Source organism: Bombina bombina, chromosome 2, assembly GCF_027579735.1.
Source record: "Bombina bombina isolate aBomBom1 chromosome 2, aBomBom1.pri, whole genome shotgun sequence".
Taxonomy (NCBI): Eukaryota; Metazoa; Chordata; class Amphibia; order Anura; family Bombinatoridae; genus Bombina; species Bombina bombina.
The window spans coordinates 486,163,111-486,186,362 of NC_069500.1; the positions used below are offsets into that span (position 1 = coordinate 486,163,111).

At 42.4% G+C, this 23,252-nt stretch overlaps 1 protein-coding gene across 1 annotated transcript in view; it reads left to right on the forward strand.

Moving 5' to 3' along the window:
• Positions 1 to 3,624: 3,624 nt before the first annotated feature.
• Positions 3,625 to 23,252, forward strand: part of GAS2L1 (growth arrest specific 2 like 1) — a 34,050-nt gene continuing 14,422 nt past the window's right edge. The window contains exons 1-2 of the mRNA XM_053699836.1: positions 3,625 to 4,292; positions 7,007 to 7,670. Of these exons, the coding sequence (XP_053555811.1) occupies positions 7,047 to 7,670 (624 nt within the window). The 5' untranslated portion in view covers positions 3,625 to 4,292; positions 7,007 to 7,046. The remainder of the gene's footprint in view (positions 4,293 to 7,006; positions 7,671 to 23,252) is intronic.

Sequence of the window (23,252 nt, forward strand, 5' to 3'; positions counted from 1 at the left end):
CCTACAGGCGTATGCTCACATTACACAACAGACCAGATATGTCTCACCCTAGCGCCACATCTATGCCACGTATATGCCACATCAGTCTAAACATCGGATAATATTCGCACATATTCTATAATGCCACATGCACCCTCATTAAAAAGTGTGCACAATCCAATCAGCTTTTTAATTTTGCTTTTAAAAATGTCCACATTGGTCAAGAAGTGTGTTTTGGGTCACTATACCTGAACTGTTGAGTTCTACATGCCCCCTGGGGGCCAAAAATTGCCGGTGTCCTAAAAGAAGTTGTCTACCATAGGAATGTGTGTACCACGTCACTTTTGGTGACATGTAATCAGCTGTTGTAGGTTTGTGGCATTCACTGAGCATGCGCAAAAGGCCCAACCTTCTCCAAACAACTGTTTAAGCGGACTTATTTGATAACAACGGGTCGTGGGATTCTATGGGCCGTGCCGCGCATGCGCACACGGCCCTACTCATCAGACAAGACCCTATTGGTTGTACAGCCACTGACTTCACGGACCAATCAGATAATGCAGTAATGCTTTTTTCCTATGTATTATCTGATCGGTCCATTTGATTTGCCCACATCCATTCACCAAATTGTTCTATCGCAAGACGCCGACTTGCCGTGCCTGGGGTCATGCTTATGGGGTTTTCAGGTGGTGCTTATGGGGGTTACAGCGGGGGCTTATGGACCTACATAAGCTTCATCTGCACCCACTTTAACCCCCATAAGCACCCCCTGTGTAGCTTACATAAGCCCCATCAGCACCCCCTGTAAACCCCATAACCACGACCCCCCCCAGGCACGGGAAGTCGGCAGCTTACGATAGAACAATTTGGTGAATGGACGTGGGCAAATCAAACGGACCGGTCAGATAATACATAGGAAAAAAGCGTTACTGCATTATCTGATTGGTCCGTGAAGTCAGGGGCTGTACAACCAATAGGGTCTTGTCTGATGAGTAGGGCCATGTGCGCATGCGAGGCACAGCCCATAGAATCCTGCGACCCGTTGTTATCACATAAGTCGGCTTAAACAGCTGTTTGGAGGAGGTTGGGCCTCTTGCACATGCGCAGTGAGCGCAACAAACCTCCAGCACCTGATTCACGTCACCGGAAGTGACGTAGGTTGTGCATTCCTACGCGGTAGACAACTTATTTTAGAACACCGGTCCTCCCCTCATTCTGTGCAAGCAATGACTCATTTTTCCCTCATACAGGCCCCCCACTGACCCTCTGAGCAAGTGTGGTGTTTGAATGCTGGTGCATGGGGCAAGTACAACATATGTGCCAATGCCACTGAAACATGGACACATTTTACTATGAGATTTTTGATAATCCTATATAACAAAAGGCCAAGTGTGTTTGTCCGAAGCTGTCATGCGCAGTAGAGACTATGCGTGAGGACAAACACACCTGGCCTTCCAACTGACCTGGCATCTGGCGTTGTGTGGTGGAGTGGGCATGGCCATGCGGGTGTGACGTGGGTGGGACCGGTATGATGTGGACGGGGCCGGGTGGGGCCACATGCCAGGGCCGACTGCCGAGAGACAGAGAGCTATAAAGAGGGGGGATAGAGAGAGCAGAAGAGGGGGGGGATAAAGAGAGGGAGAGAGATAGCAAAAGAGAGGGAGAAGAGTGCACAAAAGAGAGGGGGGAGAGAGCACAAAAGAGAGGGGGGAGAGAGCACAAAAGAGAGGGGGGAGAGCACAAAAGAGAGGGGGAGAGAGCGCGCAAAAGAGAGGGGGAGAGAGCGCAAAAGAGAGGGGGGAGAGAGCTCAAAAGAGAGGGGGGAGATAGCGCAAAAGAGAGGGGGAGAGAGCGCAAAAGAGAGGGAGAGAGCGCAAAAGAGAGGGGGAGAGCACAAAAGAGAGGGGGAGAGAGCACAAAAGAGAGGGGGGGGGGAGAGCACAAAAGAGAGGGGTGAGGGAGCAGAAAAAAGAGGGGGAGAGAGCATAAAAGAGAGGTGGGGTAGAGAGCACAAAAGAGAGGGGGGGAGAGAGCACAAAAGAGAGGGGGGAGAGAGCACAAAAGACAGGGGGGGGGGGAAAGAGCACAAAAGAGAGGGGGAGAGAGCACAAAAAAGGAGAGGGGGAGAGAGCACAAAAGACAGGGGGGGGGAAGAGCACAAAAGAGAGGGGGAGAGAGCACAAAAGAGAGTGGGGAGGGAGCAAAAAAGAGAGGGGGAGAAAGCGCAAAAGAGAGGGGGGAGAGAGCACAAAAGAGAGGGAGGAGAGAGCACAAAAGAGAGGGGGAGAGAGCACAAAAGAGAGGGGGAGAGAGCGCAAAAGAGAGGGGGAGAAAGCGCAAAAGAAAGGGGGAGAGAGAGCAAAAGAGAGGGAGAGAGACAGCAAAAGAGAGGAGAGAGAGCAAACAAGAGGAGAGAGAGCAAAAGAGAGGGGGGAAGAGAGAGAGACCAAAAGGGAGGGAGAGAGACAGCAAAAGAGGGGGAGAGAGAGCAAAAGAGAGGGAGAGAGACAGCAAAAGAGGGGAAGAGAGACAGCAAAAGAGGGGGAGAGAGACAGCAAAAGAGGGGGAGAGAGAGAGCAAAAGAGAGGGGGGAGAGAGAGAGCAAAAGAGAGGGGGAAGAGAGAGCAAAAGAGAGGGGGGGGGAGAGAGAGCAAAAGAGAGGGGGGGAGAGAGAGCAAAAGAGAGGGGGGGAGAGAGAGCAAAAGAGAGGGGGGAGAGAGAGAGCAAAAGAGAGTGGAGAAAGAGAGAGCAAAAGAGAGGGGAGAAAGAGAGAGCAAAAGAGAGGGGGGATCGAGAGAGAGCAAGGGGTGGGACTGCTGTACTGCAAAAAAATGGCCCGTGTACACAGACTTTAGGACTAGTAAAAATATATTCCAAAATGTTTCTTACCAAACTTGAAATGCATTGTGTATTTACATTTTGACCATTATGTCCCTTGCTTTTATTTTTGTGTTGCTCTTTTTTTTTATTTGCACGTATTGTTAGAGTGCAGACTATACTTGAGTAAAACTGATCTTTTAAGACATAGTTCACTTGACTGTGAGTAAATGTGGGAACTGCACATGTCATAATCTGTTGGTCAACATACAGAGATCTACTGGTAAACCATGATCTACATTTAGGGCACATCTTGAATAAATATTTAAAACATGATGTGAAAGAAACGCAGCTGCCTTCATAATTTATTTTGACTCATCAATGTTTTACATGATTTACTGATCTTGCATAGATATTATTTTGATTCCCTGGTTTAATGTCACCAGCTTTGAAAGAAGACTTGGATTGACAAAAGGAGCTTTTATGCTAAATATTATTCTTCCTGTTTTGTCTAAGGATGCATAGGCTACTGTATCTTTAATTCATATACTGCCATTATATGAGGCTGTACTATAGAGGTACAGTTACATTAAGTCCCTTAAACTAACCACAATGGTAAGAGTCTCAATGCATCTTCTTCAATTATTCCCTGCTTTTTTCTAATCCCCTCTCTGTTCTCCTCCCATTTTCCCTCACTTTAGCCCATTGTATTTCTCCTTTCTCCCTTCTCTCCTTTTCTTATAAATGAACCCACCGCAGCCTGACAGGAAGTTGTAATAAAGGCTTCTCTTCTATATACTCCTGTCCCACCCAGAGCTCCCAGCAAAAACTGCCTGAGAGAAAGGCTAGGCAAAGTGCTCCCTTGTGACAGTGCACCCATAGCTGTGTATGGAGCGATTTAGGTGGCAGCTGATATGACAAAAGTGACAAGGATGCAAGGGGGTTGTCTGAGTGGCCCGGAGTGCTGAGTAACTTATGAGACACCCTCATGCACTATGGTGGGAGAATATGTGACAGCTGGCACCAAGACTTTATCGAGGATTAGACTGCCTGATTAACCTAGTGAAGAGGGCGAGGCTCTATTTGTCTCTGTCTCTTGCAGTCTCTCCTCCCCCCTGGGCTTGTCCTGCCCTGCCCGGACTGCAGAGATCCGGAGAGACTGCTCCAAGAAATAGAATGAGAAGACTGTCACAAAAAGACCTGATGACACGCCACGGAGTAGAGAGGGAACATAGTAAGAAAAGGACAACATAGAAAGGAGTGATCGCAAGGGCAGGGTAACGATACAGAAGAAGATTAGTACAAGTGACAGGCTGAGAGCTGATAAAGGGACAGCAGCAGAGGATTAGCAAAAGGATGAAGATGGGAGGAGGATGCCACTTGTGGGGTTTGACAGAGGGCCAAAGCCCCCCTCCCTGAACTTTGTCTGAGGGGCGGGGGGACATTACAACTGTATCCCCCAAGGGGTGAAAAGTTCCTGCAGAGACAACTATAAGGTGAGTGAAACAAACCCACCAATCTGAAGAAACTGCCTAGTCTGAACAACTCACATTCGAATTTGGGGAAGGGGGATACTTTACCACGAACATTATATATACAGACAGACACATTACCCTATAAGCACACTGTAAAACAGTTTCAGTGCCTTGTGTGAATTTATATTTGAGAAATATTCCACAGAAGTCTATGGGGATTTTTGGCTAAAGTACTGTACTTTCCATGTAACTGAATAAAACCCTGTGTATGTATTTGATTGCACTATGTCTGGACAGGACATTACACTAAGCTACAGAAGAGACTCCCCAGACTGCCTGACTCACATAATTATTCCCTATAATAGAAGAGTTCACAGGAGCCTGTTATATTGTAAAGTACAGCTATAGCTTGTGGCAGGATAAATGTAGTGTCCACACTGAGGTCCAACCTTAATTCATGGGGCCAACTGAATATATAATTATATTTTTACTTGCTGGGCCAGTGAACAACATTTAGATATACTATTGATCAAAACTATATACTCAGAAAAGAGTACATTTGTGGCCATGTAAATGCCACAATTATGTTTACTATTATTATCATATATATATGTTTCATTTATGCACAAGACTAAGAAATATGTTCCTTGCATCCACAGAAAGACCATGTGACCCAGAGAAAAGAATAATATGTGTTCTGCAGAGGGGAGGTAGATCAGTAACATGAAATAGGTGGAGGGAGCTGTGTTTTGGCACCAGGGCCTTACAATGTACAAGTTTGTTCTAACGTCATACATACAGAATAATGACACATTTTTTTGGTATAGTTAATGCTCTCTACACTCTTTCTTATCCCAGTAACCCATTGCTGACCATAATAGTTTGTGTGTAACATATTTTTTTAAAATCAGATTCAATAATTATTAAAAGCAATGTAATAATAATAAATGATGAGTAAACATCAAATCAGATCCCCTGCAGCTCCACATTCACCTCTGTACTCTCATCAGACCTCCGACCCTGAGATCTCTTTGTCAGCTCTTTACCTTAAAGGGACAGTGTTCTCTAAAATTGTTTTCCCCTTAATGTGTTTCTAATGACTTGTTATACCAGCTGCAGAGTTTAAAAATATGGGACATTGCTCCTTTATGTTTATGTTTTTTATGAAATAGCTCTCTGCTAATTGAAACCAGAACCCAAATAAATGGACTTTGCTTGCAGGGAGAGCACACTTCATTAGTTTATCTCTATATTTACACACAATCCACATTTATGTTATCTCTCACTGTGTACACAGTGAGACCAATAGAGAAGAACAATGGAAAATTAACATTTTAGCATCTCTCTGTTTTACCCCAACTGGGAGTGTGATCTCTTCAGCAGCTTACTAGTATAAGAGGGTAAACAGGCGAAAGCAGCTATTTGAATTCACAAAAATAATGGTAAAGGAGCCATTTGTAACCAATTAAATACACTACAGCAGGTACAATGGATCATTGGGAACACATTAAAGGAGAAACAATTTAAAATACACTGTTTCCCCTAAACTCTAAGGCACTGTTTGCTGTGCTTATGCATGCGGAGTTAAAGGGACGTTAAACATCTCTTGTTTGTGTGTAAAGCTTCTGCTTTATCCCACACTCCATAGAGAAGCCAAACATTTGTAAACATAGTTTTCAAAATTTGCAGCATTTGCTTTTTGACCTCTCTAGAGAACGTAGAATGTGCAAGAGGGTTTTATTGCAAGGGCTGAGGTTTATTCCAGTTTTGTCTAGTCATTCATTCTTCTCATCATAGTACATAATACGTTTCTCTGCACCTACAACAATTCCTTATTCAACCCATAACCGTACGTGGCACTGATCTGTTATTATGCGTTACATGTAACAAGTCATTAATATTAAGAGTACAGCATATATACTTGAGCAATTTTATTTTGTGTGGTAACATTTGCTTCTAAATGCCAGCAATACAAGTTTACACAAGTGCCATACAGTACTGCGTTTGATATGGTCATGTTTGACAAAAGTGATATATAGTTACTAGTGATATCATATACTGTTATGCATGGTACAGTTATAAACTGTAGTTATCTAGCCATAGACAGTTGCATTTCATAGAACTCACACTATACAGCCCTATACTGCAGCTTGTGATACAGCTATCCACTGAAGTATGTTATATGACCATACCTAGTCACATGGGATGTACATTGTAGATGAGATCTAGCTATAGACATAACAGCTGGGGATGTTACCACCATATGCTATTGCTTACATCCTTACACTTTCATATATAATATCCAAGATAGGAAGACAGCACACTAGATGTGGGGACACGGAAAGAGACTTGCCAGGTCTCAGCTGCACTTCAAAAAAATACACACTGGTTCCAGCCTCCAAACTTTTAAAAATGACCTTTATTTTTTAAACTGGGTCCATGGGTGAAAACAAACAAACAAGATTTCAGGCCTGCAATAGGCCCTGTGTTGATTGCCAGTTATAGAGCAGATGGAGGATTTTTAAAGACTAAAAACACAAATAAGTAGTAGAGCCCCCACTAATACTCCCTTCAATATTTAAATGTTAAACTTTGTTGCTAATTTTTTACCGCCTCCCCTCTCCTTGTATTACATGTTGCCTATCATGTGTAATACAAATATTAAGTTCTCAGTTTCAATTTATTTGTGTAAGTGTAGATATGTTTTTAATGTGTTTTTTTCCTTTAATTTACAGAACAGATAAGGTTGACTGGGCAGGATAGGCATGAAGAGAAATGGCGGATCAGAGCCAAATTCAGTCGTCTGCTTCCAAAAGCATTCGGCCATTCCGCTCCAGCGAGGAGTATTTAGAGGCTATGAAGGAGGATTTGACGGACTGGCTAAATATGCTGTACGATTTAGACATGGAAGCTGGCACCTTCATGGAAGTACTGGAAACAGGCTACACACTGTGTCAGCATGCCAACAATCTGAATCGCTTGGCACAAGACTTCAAAGAGAAAAACCCTAAACCTGCTGCTCATATGCGGCTTCCACAGAAGGATGTTACCTTTCAGGTGAAGGGGGCAGTGCCAGGCTCATTCCTTGCTAGAGATAATGTGTCTAACTTTATTGGCTGGTGCCGCCAGGAGCTTGGCATCCCAGAGGTTCTTATGTTTGAAACCAATGACCTGGTATTGAGGAAGGGGGAAAAGAGTTTTGTGCTCTGCTTACTGGAAGTGGCCAGAAGAGGGGCCCGGTTTGGCATGCCTGCACCTACCCTTATTCAGATGGAAGAGGAGATAGAGGAGGAGATTAACAGGGGAAGAGCAGGCACTGAGAAGGGTGGGTACCTACTGGGTCAAATGCCTGCTCGCCCTGCTCGTACCCTGTGTGATCTTCGGAACCTGGATGAGTTGGTGAGTTGGTAATATGGAATATTTGACCCATCCTCTGCCAGTTAGGTTGAAGGAAATTGCAGAATAACATAACTTTGTTCATAATCCATGGTAAAAACACATGCAGAGGCTGAGGGTAGCAGTTGTCTGTCACCCTATTTTCAGAGCTGGTACCAGTAATTTAAAACCTTTAATTCTCTAAAGGGTTAAGTAATGCCCCTTTAAAGATAGCATGTAGATTAAAGTGAATGTAAAGTTTCATCAAGTAGTGCACGGTTTTTAAAAATACTATTAAAAACGGGCACTTTCATTGATGAAACTTTATATATAACTGGGGGAAGCATTGCCTTAAAGCAATGCCGTGATTGGAGGAAGGCCGGAATCTTAATTTCTGACGTAGGAAGAGGCTTGCGACGAGCAGGGGAAGCGACATCATCAGTGATCCGGCTTTCAAGACGAAGAGGTAAGTATTTCTACAAATATGGTGCAATGTAAAGTTTCATCAATGAAAGTGCCCCTGTTTTTGATAGTATTTTTAAAAACCGGGCACTACTTGATGAAACTTTACATTCACTTTAAATGTTGTGGTCTGGCAACTAGAAGTGTACAGTTTAGACACTGATTTACATATAGACATGTAATCTCAGGAAGACACACTTCTGTGGGTTTTTATTTACTCAGAATGCAAAGTACGTGGTTTAGTCTGTTTTAAATAAATCAAATAATGATTACTACAAGGAAGTTTCTTGTTTAAAGGGGCAGTTTACTCAAAACTTTTCTCCCCTTTAATTTGTTCCCAATGATCCACTTTACTTACTGGAGTGTATTAAATTGTTTACAAGTATTTCCTTTACCCTTATATTGGCATTTGAAATGGTTGATTTAGCCTGTGGTATCCCCACCCATCCTGAAAGTTTTTGGCCTCAAGGTCAAGCTGTGTAAACACAGCCAGTAGAAGAAATTGCACTCCCAGTGGGTTAAAGAAGAGATAAGGTAATAAAATGTTACTTTTCTATTGTTCTATCCAAGTATTGGTGATTGGTTTATGGATAGATATAAGATAAGGAAGCATTTATATGTACACAATGTGATAAAGTAATGAGATCTGATTATACCTACAAGCTCAATCTATTTTATCAGGACGTGGCTTCAAAACACAAAATCAGCTAATTCATATACACAAATAAGTCTTAAAAAGCAAATCTCATACATTTTATACTCTGCAGCTAGTAAAAAAGTAATTGTAAACACATTAAGGGAAAAACTATTTTATAGTATACTGCCCCTTTAATTTAACTTAAAGGGACAGTCAACTCAAAAAATGTCATTGTTTATAAAGATAGATAATCCCTTTATTACCCATTCTCCAGTTTTGCACAGCCAGCACGGTTATATTAATATACTTTTAACCTCTGTGATTACCTTGTATCTAAGCCTCTTTTGATAGCTCCCTTATCACATGAATTTTTATTTATTATCTATTGACTTGCATTTTAGCTCTGTTGTGCACAACCCACGGCGTGAGCACAATGTTATCTATATGGCCTACATGAACTAGCAGTCTCCTGTTGTGAAAAGCAAATAAGAAAGCATGTGATTAAGAGGCTGTCTATAGTGACTTAGAAACAGACAGAAATTTAGAGGTTTAAACATTTTAAAGTGTATTAATATAACAATGATGAATATAACAATGTTGGTTGTGCAAAGCTGGGGAATGGGTAGTAAAGGCGTTATCTAACTTTTTAAACAATAAGAATTTTAGTGTTGACTGTCCCTTTAACCCTTTAGAAAATTAAAGGTTTTAAATTACTGGTGTATTGGTAAATGAAACAAGAAACTTTCTTGAAATAATCATTATTTGATTTATTTAAAACAGACTAAACCACGTACTTTGCATTCTGAGTGAATAAAAACCCACAGAAGTGTGTCTTCCTGAGATGACATGTCTATATGTAAATCAGTGTCTAAGCTCTACAGTCCTAGTTGCCAGACCACAACATTTAATCTACATGTTATCATTAAAGGGGCGGTGTACTGTAAAATCGTTTTCCCATAATGTGTTTACAATGACTTGTTATACTATCTGCGGAGTTAAAAATAGTATGGGTAATTTTTTCTTTGGGTATATTTTTTAAATAGCTGTCTGCTCATTAAAACCACAGCCCAATTAAAAGAGCTGAGCTTGCTGGGAAAGCAGATCTCATTTGCTTATTTTTCTATATATTTGCAAAATCCTCCTTGTTGTATTTCTCACTGTATACACAGTGAGACCAATAGTTATGCACTGATGTTGTAAGCTTAGTCACAGTAGCGCCATGCTATAAATGTATCCATCTCGAGATTTCTGGTGACATTTGATAAAGGCCTGAAATCAGTGTTTAAAGGCAGTCTTGTGTTTTACTATACTTCTCTGTGGCAGGTGATGATTCTCTGACACGGGTAGAATGCTATAAGCAGCATTGCTATCTACTGAGATGGTCTAATGTAAATGATCCCATTAGACAGTATTGAATGACAATACAATATACATGCGTCAACTGAAACTCAACCTCATTTGTTACAATACAATGGTTATACTAAGATATGAATAACAAACCTATAGGATTTGTATGTTTGTTTGTATTTGTATGTCTATATATAGTATGTTTATATGTCTGTACTATACTGTAAAATAGCATATTATGCATTTAACAAAATTTTGTTATATAAATAAAAGTATTATTAACTTTTGTGATTTTTTTTCAGCTTTACACTATGTAAATCATGTTTTTTTGGAATTTTTAGACATAAAACTTTAAACCTTTAAACTTTAAAACTTTTCAATTTACTTCTATTATCTAATTTGTTTTGTTCTCTTGATTTCTTTAATTGAAAGAGATACCTAGGTAGACTGCTGATTGGTGGTTGCACATATATGTCTCATGTTATTGGCTTTCCAAATGCTCCCAATAATGCATTGCTGCTTCTTCAAAAAGGATACCAAGAAAATGAAGCAAATTAAATAATAGAAGTAAAATGGACAGTTGTTTAAAATTGTATTCTCTATCTATCTGAATCATGAAAGAAAAATTTTAGGTTTCATGTCCCTTTAATATTGTATTTTTATATTGTATTTTATATTAGAAGTAAACCAATTTAGTATTGTTTAAACTTTTCTGTTAAAAGCGCATTATACTAAAGTGTTTTTAAAATACAATATTAAAAAAAAAGCCGTCAATTCCAAAAAAACACGGTTTACGTAGTGCAAAGCTATAAAAACCCACTTTGGTAAAATGAAAAAGCTGCAGCTATTTACTTCTATGGGATTTGTATGGAATAGGATATATCCACAATCCTTCAGCTCCTATAGCTTTGTTATTAAGGTTTTTGTTGTTGTTGTTATTTATTAACAACTAGTCCTAAAGCCTGTGTACACGGGCCATTTTTTGCAGTACAGCAGTTCAACCCCTTGCTCTCTCTCCTCCCTCTCTTTTGCTCTCTCTCCCCCCTCTCTTTTCCTCCCTCTCTTTTGCGCTCTCTCACCCCCCTCTCTTTTGTGCTATCCCCCCATCTCTTTTGCTCTTGCTCTCTCCCTCTCTTTTTCTCTCTCTCTCCCCCCTATCTTTTGTTCTCTCCCCCCTCTCTTTTGTTCTCTCCCCCTCTCTTTTGCTATCTTTCTCTCTCTCTCTCTCCCCCTCTCTTTTGCTCTCTCTCTCTCTCTCTCTCTCTCTCTCTCACCCCTTTCTTTTGCTCTCTTTCCCCCTCTCTTTTGCTGTCTCTCTCCCCCTCGCTTTTGCTCTTTCTCCCCCCCCCTCTTCTGCTCTCTATCTCCCCCTCTCTATTTTGCTCTCTCTCCCCCCTCTCTTTTGCTCTATCTCCCCCCTCTCTTTTCCTCCCTCTATTTTGCGCTCTCTCTCGCCCCTCTCTTTTGTGCTATCCCCCCATCTCTTTTGCTCTTGCTCTCTCCCTCTCTTTTGCTCTCTCTCTCCCCCCTATCTTTTGTTCTCTCTTTTGTTCTCTCCCCCTCTCTTTTGCTATCTTTCTCTCTCTCTCTCTCCCCCTCTCTTTTGCTCTCTCCCTCTCTCTCACCCCTTTCTTTTGCTCTCTTTCCCCCTCTCTTTTGCTGTCTCTCTCCCCCTCGCTTTTGCTCTTTCTCTCCCCCTCTCTTTTGTTCTTTTTCTCCCCCTCTCTTTTGCTCTCTCTCCCCCTCTCTTTTGTGCTCTCTCTCTCCCCTTTCTTTGCTCTCTCTCCCCTCTCTTTCCCCACCCTCTCTTTTGCGTGCTCTCTCTCCCCTCTCTTTTGCTCTCTCCCCCTCTTTTGCTGTCTCTCTCCCTCTCTTTTGCTCTCTCTCTCTCTCTCTCTCTCTCTCTCTCTCTCTCCCTTTTCTTTGCTCTCTCTCCCTTTCTTTTGCTCTCCCCCCTCTCTTTTGCTGTCTCTCTCCCTGTCTTTTGCTCTCTCTATCCTCCTCTTTTGCTCTCTCTATCCCCCCTCTCTTTTGCTCTCTCTCTCTCTCCCATCTCTTTTGCTCTCTCTCCTCCCTCTCTCCCCCCTCTTTTGTGCTCTCTTTCTCTCCCCTCTTTTGCTTTCTCTCCCCTCTCTTTTGCTCTCTCTCCCCTTTCTCCCCCTCTCTTATGCTCTCTCACCCTCTCTTTTGCTCTCTCTCTCCCTCTCACCTCTCTTTCCCCCCTCTCTTTTGCACTCTCTCTCTCCTGTCTTTTGTGCTCTCCCCACTTACTTTTGCTCTCTCTCTCTCCCATCTCTTTTGCTCTCTCTGTGCTTTGGGGTGGCCAAAACTCAAAAGAGCCCTCTGGAGGGTAGAACAGAAAATAGAGGATACCATGCAACCTTCCCTATATCTTCTGTTGCACTGAGCATTTTTAAGAAGAATATTATTATTTGGCTTTTTAATAGTTATACATTTATATATGGCCTTTGAGGCTCCAAAAATATTGACCTGCGGCTCTCACATACATGTCCCACCACTGACTGTACAGTGAAACTTCGTTTTCATATCTATTGTTTGAACTGTTACTAAATAAAAACCATTTTTACATTTAGTAAACACAGTGGGCTAGATTACAAGTGGAGCGCTAATTAACGATCCAGCTCAAGCATTAATTGCACTAAAAATAATTTTGTTTACGATTGTTAGGTTACGAGTTGAAAGTAAACTGTTGTAAAAAGGAAAGATAGTTTACCTCAAAGTTTCTTCATCTCACAATAGTAAGTTCTCAGTAAACAGTTATACTTCAGCCATTGGCAAAAGAAATAGCCAGTTTTACTGTAATCTCGTGAGATTTTACTGAAATTGTGCTAGATTTCATAGTAAACTTCCTTCAACTGAATAGGGAAATAATATGACTGTGCCTGCACATGCCAGATGCACACTCCCTTGCAAGTTCAGGAACTAGCATCCTGATTGGCTAATGAAAATCCCTTTACAATGGGATGTGGTACTGAGGTAAAATATATATCTTTTTTACATAGAAAGGTTCAAGTGATATTTTCTACTCAGCTTTTTACAGCTATGCTGCATCACTTTCAAGTGCTTAAAGGGACAGTAAAACTAAACTTTCATGATTCAGATATGTAATGCAATTTTAAACAACTTTCCAGTTTACTTTTATCATCAAATTTGCTTTGTTCCCTTGGTGGTATTTTTGAAAAGCTAAACCTAGCTAGGCTCAATCTGATTTCTAAACCGTTGAAAACCGCCTCTTAGCTCAGAGCATTTTGAAAGTTTCACAGTTAGACAGTGTTAGTTCATGTGTGTCATATAGTTAACATTATGCTCACTCCCGTGAAGTTATTTAGGAGTCTTCACTGATTGACTACACTGCATGTCTGTCAAAGGCAATTAGATAAGGAGGCTGTCTGCAAAGGCTTAGATACAAGGTAATCACAGAGGTAAAAAGCATATTAATATAACTGTGTTGGTTATGCAAAAACAGGGAATGGGTAATAAAGGGATAATCTATCTTTTTAAATAAGAAAATGTTTGGTGTAGACTGTCCCTTTAAACATTTGGGTATCATGTCCCTTTTAAGGTTAGGACATACACAGTACACTGTCCCTTTAATCTGTTTTTAGGGCACATTTATGATGCTAGCAGAAATGAAGTATCAGCTCTTGCTAATGACATTGTGTTGGATGGAGGCCAGATCTTCAGACACGTAGGGTGTGTTAACCCTTCCGGTACACCTCACAGTCTGTAAACTTTAAGTGTTTGTACAATCTCCAGGGTGATTCTGCTTTGTAGACTTCCTGTGGAAATTAGAATGGATTCCTGTGATGAGATATTCTTCCCACTTCATACAGACAATTACCCAGACATAAGAGAATGTGAGAGACTGAGAGAAACCATGTCCTGTGTGTGTGACACCAGCAAACTGAGGGAGACTGTCTTTGACAATGAGGATTGTAACAATGTTGAGTGAAAATTACTGAGGTGCCCAAAAAACTGCCAAGTTTCAAAGAAATTAACTAACACACCCACACTATCTGCAACTGAAAACTGATAGGCAGTGCAAAAAAATGAAACCCTATCACAACTTAGATCATGCAATTTTTCCCACTACGTCTTTTAAAGAGCTCTCTCTAGCTTCTATTGCTGTACTGACATCACTAGCCTCTTTATCTCACTATGACTTTCTGTGCAGTTAATTCCCTAGAATTCAGCCATCTCTATATCCTTAAGTAAATAAACTACATAATACAAAGGTGATGCAATAGCACTTAGTCTGAATGTTAAATGAGTAGTAAAGTTTTTCCTGACAAGATTCAGTTAGTTCCATTTCACTCCCCCTGTATCATGTGACAGCCATCGCCAATCACAAACAGAGATTTGTATATTCTGTGAAATCTTGCACATGCTCAGTAAGAGCTGGTACCTCAGAAAGTGTGGCTATAAAAAGATTCTGCACATTTTAATAATGGAAGTGAAATTGAAAATGGTTTAAATTTACATCCTCTATCTGAATCATGAAAGTTTAAATTTGACATTAGTGTCCCTTTAAGTATTGAAATATTCAGTACTAGTACTAAAGCCCGTGTACACGGGCCATTTTTTGCAGTACAGCGGTCCCACCCCTTGCTCTCTCCCCCTCTCTTTTGCTCTCTCTCCCCCCCTCTCTTTTGCTTTCTCTCGACCCTCTCCTTTGCGCTCTCTCCCCCCACTTTGGCTCTCTCCCCCCACTTTGGCTCTCTCCCCCCTCTTTTGCTCTCTCTCCCCCCCCTTTCTTTTGCTCTCTCTCTCCCCCCTTTCTTTTGCTCTCTCTGCCCCCTCTTTTGTTCTCTCTCCCCCCTCTTTGGCTCTCTCCCCCTTTCTTTTGCTCTCTCTGCCCCCTCTTTTGTTCTCTCTCCCCCCCCCTCTTTGGCTCTCTCCCCCCTTTCTTTTGCTTTCTCTCCCCCCTCTTTTGCTCTCTTTCCCCCCTCTTTGGCTTTCTCCCCTCTTTTACTCTCTCTCCTCTTTGGCTCTCTTTCCTCTTTTGCTCTCTCTCTCCCCTCTTTGGCTCTCTCTCTCCCCTCTTTAGTTCTCTCCCCCCTCTATTTGGCTCTCTCCCCCTTCTTTGGTTCTCTCCCCCCTTTCTTTTGCTCTCTCTCCCCCCTCTTTTGCTCTCTTTCCCCCCTCTTTGGCTCCCTCTTTTGCTCTCTCTCCTCTTTGGCTCTCTTTCCTCTTTTGCTCTCTCTCTCCCCCCCCTCTTTGTCTCTCTCTCTCTCCCCTCTTTGGCTCTCTCCCTCCTCTACTTGGCTCTCTCCCCCCTCTTTGGCTCTCTCTCACCCCTCTTTTTTGCTCTCTCACCCCCTCTTTGGCCCTCTCCCCCCTCTTTGGCTCTCTTCGCCCTCTATTTGGCTCTCTCCCCCCTCTTTTGCTCTCTCTCTCCCCCCCTTTCTTTTGCTCTCTGCCCTCTCTTTTGTTCTCTCTCCCCCCCTCTTTGGCTCTCTCCCCCCTTTCTTTTGCTCTCTCTCCCCCCTCTTTTGCTCTCTTTCCCCCCTCTTTGGCTCTCTCCCCTCTTTTGCTCTCTCTCCTCTTTGGCTCTCTTTCCTCTTTTGCTCTCTCTCTCCTCCCTCTTTGGCTCTCTCTCTCCCCTCTTTGGCTCTCTCCCCCCTCTATTTGGCTCTCTCTCCCCCCTCTTTGACTCTCTCTCACCCCCTCTTTTTGGCTCTCTCACCCCCCTCTTTGCCTTCTCCCCCCTCTTTGGCTCTCCCCCCCCTCTATTTGGCTCTCTCCCCCCCTCTTTGGCTCTCCCTCTCCCCCCTCTTTGGCCCTTCTCCCCCCCTCTTTGGCCCTTCTCCCCCCTTTCTTTTGCTCTCCCCCCCTCTCTTGCTCCCTCTCTGGCTCTGTCTTTCAAACCCTTTGACTCTGGCCACACCCCCATCGCGGCACCCTTCCAGCCACGCCCCATCACGACGGCACCCGCCCGGCCACGCCCCTCGCTGCGCCCCGTTATGCACCTCACCGCGCCTGACCACACCCCTCATCGCGTCCGGTCACGCCCTTCGCCGCGCCCGGTCACGCCCCCACCTCGACGCTCCCGTCGGCCATGCTCCCTGACACTCCACTTCAGCCTTGCTCTGTGCTGAGTGTCAGGATCCAAACGGCCAGGTATGTTTGTCATGTGCAGTCTCTACTTATTATATAGGATAGGTGGGGAAACCACAGGCAAAAGTAGCTATTTAAAATGGGGGAAAAGGGTAAAGGATCTATTTGTAAACAATTTAATTCATTTCAGAAGGTAAAGTGCATAATTGTGAACACATTAAAAGGGAGAACATTTTTACAATACACTGTCCCTTTAAAGTAGCACTGCGCCCTGTATGTGAGACTGACAGACTGAGGCTCTTGCTGACTGATAGAAACCCTCTTTAGTGACTGTGAGAGCATCAGACACAGAGTCCCTGTATTATATGTAACACTGAAAGAAAGAGGAAACCTATTTCCACTGTGAGACTGATAAGGACTTAGGCCCTTGTCTGTAGAACCCTTACAGACTCAAATAACCCCTTTCCTCTTTGTATGACACTGACAGACTGAAGGGGCTATTTACTTTATGCATCACAGTGGCAGATTGTGGGGTGCTTATTTGTCATTTGTTTATGACTCAGATGGACAGAGCGAGGTCTTCCACTGTATATGTGACAATGACAAACAGAGCCCCTGTGTTGTGGCTAACTCCATTAGATTGAGAGACATTGACCATGACAAATTCAGGGATCATCTCTCCTGTATAAGACACCTTGGGCAATATTATCAATATACGTTCCCCATATTTATTATTACACAAGGAATCACTTGTGCAAGACCGCCCACCTACCCACATGCAACCAATTGCGTGAGAGTAGATCTTGTCAATAATCCAGTTCTTATGAATCCAGTGTGATTTTCATCTGCCAACTCCAGTTTGGTGGAGAGAGTTTATAAATTAGCAGTTTAAAACGCTGCTTCATAAATATCAGTTGCAGACTCAAATGAGTGAGCCTGCAACCGATCAGGGCATTCGCCTCTTCATAAATCTTGCCCTTTGTCTGATTGCGTTCCCATTGTGTGTTGCAGACTTAGTAAAACTTTCTCCTGTATGCGTGACAATGTGGATTGAGATATTTCTCTCCATTGTGTGACATATGATAAAGGAAGAGACTTTCAGGGTGAGTGCGATTCTGATTGGGTGAGTTGGTCCTTCATAAAGTTCCAGTGTCTTGAGGGAAAAAATGAACTTAGGGTCTTGGGCCTTGTGTGTATGAGAGACACTGACTAAATGAAAGAGCCACAGCCCTAGGTGTATAATATTAATATACAGATATATAATGCTAATAATAGTATTATCTAATGACAAGGATGGCTGACGGGATCACTTCTGCAGCATCACAAATTCTATTGCAAATCTCAAATGCAGCAAGTCACCCACTCTTGTCATTTTCTGTTACAAAATAATATCTGAAATACACCATTCCTCAGCAAATCTAATGTTTTCTAATGTCAAATAGTATTGACTATTGCTACATTTTCCTAACTAGAACCTCATCATTCCTCTCTCCTGTGCAGTCCCTCCTCACTGTATTAAACACTAAATACATTGTATAAACATACTATTGAGGTTATTCCCTAGCCACAGGTGCCGCCATGTTGAAATTTGTCTTTCATTACATTCTAGTGCTGACCTATGTGCACAAACTCTTCAGATACCTGCATTGTAAACTAGGGGCCAGTTATCTAAACTTTGGCTGTTCTGAGGTGGTTTTTCATGCTGACCCTTTGCAGGGGCTGGCCTGGTGGAATTTTTTTTAAAAAAGGGTCAGTCCCTGCTAGGGGCAGAAATCACATAGAAAGTAAAAGAGCTTGCTGGAAAGGGAAAATTCACTGTGTAGGGCGAAGTTAGCAGGGTGCGCATTTAAAAAGTTAAATCTTACATCAAAAAATAAACACATGACATTGCTTTCTGCGTATAGCATATTACATTTATTTTTGTATGCTTGTGTTTTTTATTAGGGTATTAAGTATGTCACAACCTTGTAAACCTTTTAGTTTGTGAGAAAAAAAAGAGAGATCTTTATGTTTAGATTTGAGAGAAAATTTGCACGCCCATGTGTAGCTCATTTTACAATAATACAGTACGCTTTGTATTGTTTACTTATATGTACGAATTTGTATGTGTTATTTGCACAGTGAGTGTACTGAAATTACAATTTACACTGTGCATATTTAATACTATTTATTCATGTGTAATAAAAAAAATGTTGATGAACAATTTTGTTAAGATTCGTAATGCACTTTAGAGAAATCCACTCCACAGTTTGGATGTGGCATAGAATTGCAGGTGAGGAATCCAGTTCAGGGTTTCCCTACAAGCTAAGGTTTTCTCACCTGCAGTTTATTAAAGGGATTTGAAACCCAAACTTTTTTCTTCATGATTCAGACAGAGCATGCAATTTTAAGCAACTTTCTATTTTACTTCTATTATCAATTTTTCGTCAATCTCTTGGTATCTTTATTTGAAAAGCAGAAATGTAAGCTAAGGAGCCGGACCATTTTTGGTTAATTTACTTAAATGTAGCCACCAATCAGCAAGTGCTACGCAGGGTGCTAAACCAAAAATAAGCCGGATTATTTATTTTTCAAATAAAGATACCAGGAGAACGAAGAAACATTGATAACAGGAGTAAATTATAAAGTTGTTTAAAAGTGCATGCTCTATCTAATTGCAGGCTCTATCTGAATCATGAAAGAAATTTTTTTGGGTTTTATATCCCTTTAACAATACATTATTTTCTTGCATATTTATGTGTGAATGGTTCATTTATTAATTTATTATGATTTGTAATTTACAATTTCTTTCCTAAGACATGGAGAGTCCACAACGTCATTCCAATTACTAGTGGGAATATCACTCCTGGCCAGCAGGAAGAGGCAAAGAGCACCACAGCAAAGCTGTTAAGTGTCACTTCCCTTACCCGTAACCCCCAGTCATTCTCTTTGCCTCTGTCAATGGAGGAGGTGTAGTTTGGTGTCTGAAGATATTATTCCTTTTTTTGGTGTACTTTTCCCTGCAAGCGAGGAGTTGGGGTTAGCTGTGTCCAGGTCAATCTCTTGAGTAAGAGTAGTGGTGGCTTTTAAGCAGTTAGGGAGTGATGAGGTGGTCCTTACTTTGTTTCCCTAACATATTGCTGCCCTTGTCATAGAAAGCCAGAGTTGGTTACTCTGTTCTTTCTTTTTTCTACAGGTCTCTGTAAGGAGAATGAGTCCTTTCACGCCTTGTGAGCTGTATTCCTGCCAGACAGCTAGATTGCAGGCAAGTGCTTTTTGTCTTCTAGGTATTGGAGACTTGCACTTCAGTAACTTAGTTAACTCTGCAGCAATATTGGGACATATTAAATCCTTTATATATAGGATTTTCTGAGGCAGTGTGCAGGCACATAAGTATGTGAAGACTAAGGGGTTAATTTTCTCTTTATATGGGAATCGTTTACTATGTGGCACTTTTATTTTAATCACTCTTGTGGTTGAGTGTTTTCATGGGACATTTAATCTGCATATTTGGGCATAAACTGGAATAGGAGGCTTCTTGTAGACTAGAGCGGCTCTAACATTATTTTCGGCAGTTTCCTTTCTCTTGGAACATGCGCTTTTACTTGCTGCGCAGTTCCGGTTTGCTGGGTCATGTGACTAACCGCTCATCCGACACGGAGTAAAGCTGCGTCATTTCTCCTCAGCACGGCTCGTTGAAGGGCGCAGTGCTACTTTAAAGGCGCTGCCTCTGCGTATCTATCTAATTGTAAAGCCTCTGGAAGACGGTAGGACTGAGGTGTAGAGGTCCTGAGCGTGTGCTTTTTTTCAGACAGTTTATTTTATCGTGTATCGCTCTGAGAGTTTGTAGACCTGTTTTAAAGTTTTAAGCTATGGACATAGAACAAGAATCTGATTCCTTTGATAGATGCTTATTATGTCTGGAGGCCCAAATTGTTTTGCCTATGCAGTTTTGTGCTACATGTTTAGCTAGAATGCTAGAATGTTAAGATAAATTATTGCCCTCTGTGCTCAATGTCTCTCAGGATGATGCTGTTCAGGCAATGCCGCAGCTTTCTTCTCAAACATCCCAATCTGCAATGGTGTTGCATACAGTGCCCTGCAGTTCCTATCAGCCTACTGGAGGAGTTTATTTGCCATCAGATTTTGCTGCTTAAATATCTTCTGCAGTATCAGCGGCTTTATCTGTTTTCCCCATGATGGGGAAGCGCAAGAGGAAATCTAAAATAAGAGTGTAAGGTGTCTGTTCCGTCTGCTGCTACGCAGGTTGCCCTCCCTCATAAGTCTGATGAGGATACCTCGTTAGCCTCTGAGGGTGAAATCTCAGATTCAGACAGTATAATTCTTTTGTCTGATGCTGAAGAAGTAAACTTCAGATTTAAGCTTGAACACCTTTGTTTACTGTTAAAGGAGGTACTGGCTACTTTGGACGACTCCGACTCTTCTGTCGCTGTCAACCCTAAGAAATCTAGTAAGCTTAACAAATACTAGGATGTTCCTTCCTCTGTGAAAGTGTTTCCTGTTCCAGACCGAGTGACGGAGATTATTTCACAGGAATGAGAAAAGCCAGGGTCTCCTGTCTTTAAAAAGATGTTTCCTGGTGCTGACTCCATTAAAGATTCATGGCGCACGGTGCCTAAAGTAGAAGGGGCTATTTCTACTCTGGCTAAGAGAACTACGATCCCTATTGAGGATAGCTGGTATTTTAAGGATCCCATGGACAAAAGGCTGGAGGCTTATTTGAAGAAGCTGTATGTTTATCAGGGTCTTAAATGGCAACCTGCAGTTTGTATTGCCACAGTAGCAAGTGCTGCATCTTATTGGTGTGATGCCTTGTCTGAATTCATTTAGGAAGAGACTCCGTTGGAGGAGATCCAAGATAGGATTAAGGCTCTCAAATTAGCCAATTCTTTTATCTCTGATGCTAACTGGAAAATCATTAGACTGGGAGCCAAGATGTCTGGCTTCACTGTTCTAGCCTATAGGGCCCTGTGGCTTAAATCTTGGTCAGCTGATGTTACCTCCAAGACTTAGCTCCTGGCGCTTACTTACAAGGGTAAGACCTTGTTTGGGCCTGGTCTGGCAGAAATTATTTCTGATATTACGGGTCGAAAAGGGTCTTTTCTACCACAATACAAAAAGACCAGACCTAAAGGACGTCAAAGTAATTTTCGTTCCTTTTGTAACTTCAAAGGTCTTCCTCTCCCTCTTCCAAGCAGGAGCAGTCAAAGTCTTCAAAGAAAAACCCTCAACTGAGTCTAAGTCAGCATTAAAGGTCTGCCCCCGGTCCAGGAACAGATCAAGTGAAGGAAAGACTTTCCCTGTTTTGTCAAACTTGGATACGAGATGTCCCAGATCCTTGGGCTGTGGACATAGTATCTCAGGGGTACAAAATAGAATTCAAATCTCGTTCTCAAAAGGGCAGATTTCTCCTCTCAAGGTTATCTACGCATCGGGTAAAAAAAGAGGCATTCTTAAAGTGCGTTCAGGACCTCTCTTCATTGAGAGTGATTGTTCCAGTTCCAGTAAGAGAACAGGGTCTAGGATTTTATTCAGATCTGTTTGTGGTTCCCAAAAAAGAAAAAAAAAAGGGAACTTTTTGACCCATTTTAGACCTAAAGTGTCTCAACAAGTTTCTCAGGGTTCCATCCTACAAAATGGAAACCATTTGTTCCATTCTTCCCTTGGTCCACGACGGTCAGTTCATGATGACCATAGACCTGAAGGATGCCTATCTTCATGTTTTCATTCACAGGGATCATCACCAGTTTCTGAGATTCGCTTTTCAAGACAAGCACTTTCAGTTTGTTGCTCTTCCGTTTGGCCTTGCCACAGCTCCCAGAATTTTCTCAAAGGTTCTGGGGGCTCTCTTGGCAGTTGTCAGGTCTCGGGGAATTGCGGTGGCACCTTACCTGGACGACATATTGGTTCAGGTGCCATCTTTTCAACAAGCAAACTCTCAGAGATCTTGTTGTCTTTTCTACTTTGCCATGGATGGAAAATTAAACTGGAGTTCCCTTGTTCCAGCTACAAGGGTTTGCTTCTTATGAACCATCATAGATTCCCTATCTATGATGATTTTTCTGATGGAGTTCAGGAAGTCCAGACTTCTCTTCTCTTGCCTCTCTCTACAGTCTACTGTTTGGCCATCAGTGGCTTAGTGTATGGAGGTAATTTATCTGATGGTCACTTCCATGGACATCATTCCTTTTGCTCGATTCCATTTTATAGCTCTGCAGTTATGCATACTCAGACAATGGAACGGAAACCATTCAGATCTGTCTCAGAGGATAGATCTAGACTAGTTGACAAGAGACTATGTTTTGTGGTGGATTTCTCAGGATCATCTGTCTCAGGGCACTTGTTTCCGGAGACCCTCCTGGGTGATTGTGACCACAGATGCCAGCCTTCTAGGCTGGGGAGCAGTCTGGAACTCGTTAATGGCGCAGGGCCTGTGGACTCGGGAGGAGTCTGTTCTCCCCATAAACATCTTGGAGTTGAGAGCGATCTACAATGCTCTGATGGCTTGGCCTCAATTGTCCTTAGCCTGGTTTATCAGGTTCCAGTCAGACAACATCACCTCAGTGGCTTACATCAACCACCAGGGAGGAACTCGGAGTTCCTTAGCCATGAAGATGGTGGCTCGGATTATTCAGTGGGCAGAAGCTCACAGTTGTTGTCTATCTGCCATCCACATCCCAGGAGTGGACAACTGGGAGGCGGATTTCCTGAGCAGACAGACATTTCATCCCGGGGAGTGGGCTCTCCATGCAGAAGTGTTCTCCAGGCTAACCCTCAAGTGGGGGGTGCCAAAATTGGATCTGATGGTGTCTCTTCAGAACGCCAAGCTTCCAATGTATAGTTCAAGGTCAAGAGATTTGCAAGCCGCTCTGATAGATGCTCTGGCGGTTCCTTGGGATTTCGGTCTGACATACCTGTTTCCTCCGTTTGCACTCCTTCCACAAGTCATTGCTCGTATCAAACAGGAGAGAGCATCTGTAATTCTAGTAGCTCCTGCATGGCCTTGCAGGATTTGGTATGCAGACCTAGTGAAGATGTCATCTCTTCCTCCTTGGAGGTTACCTCTGAGGAAGGACCTTCTA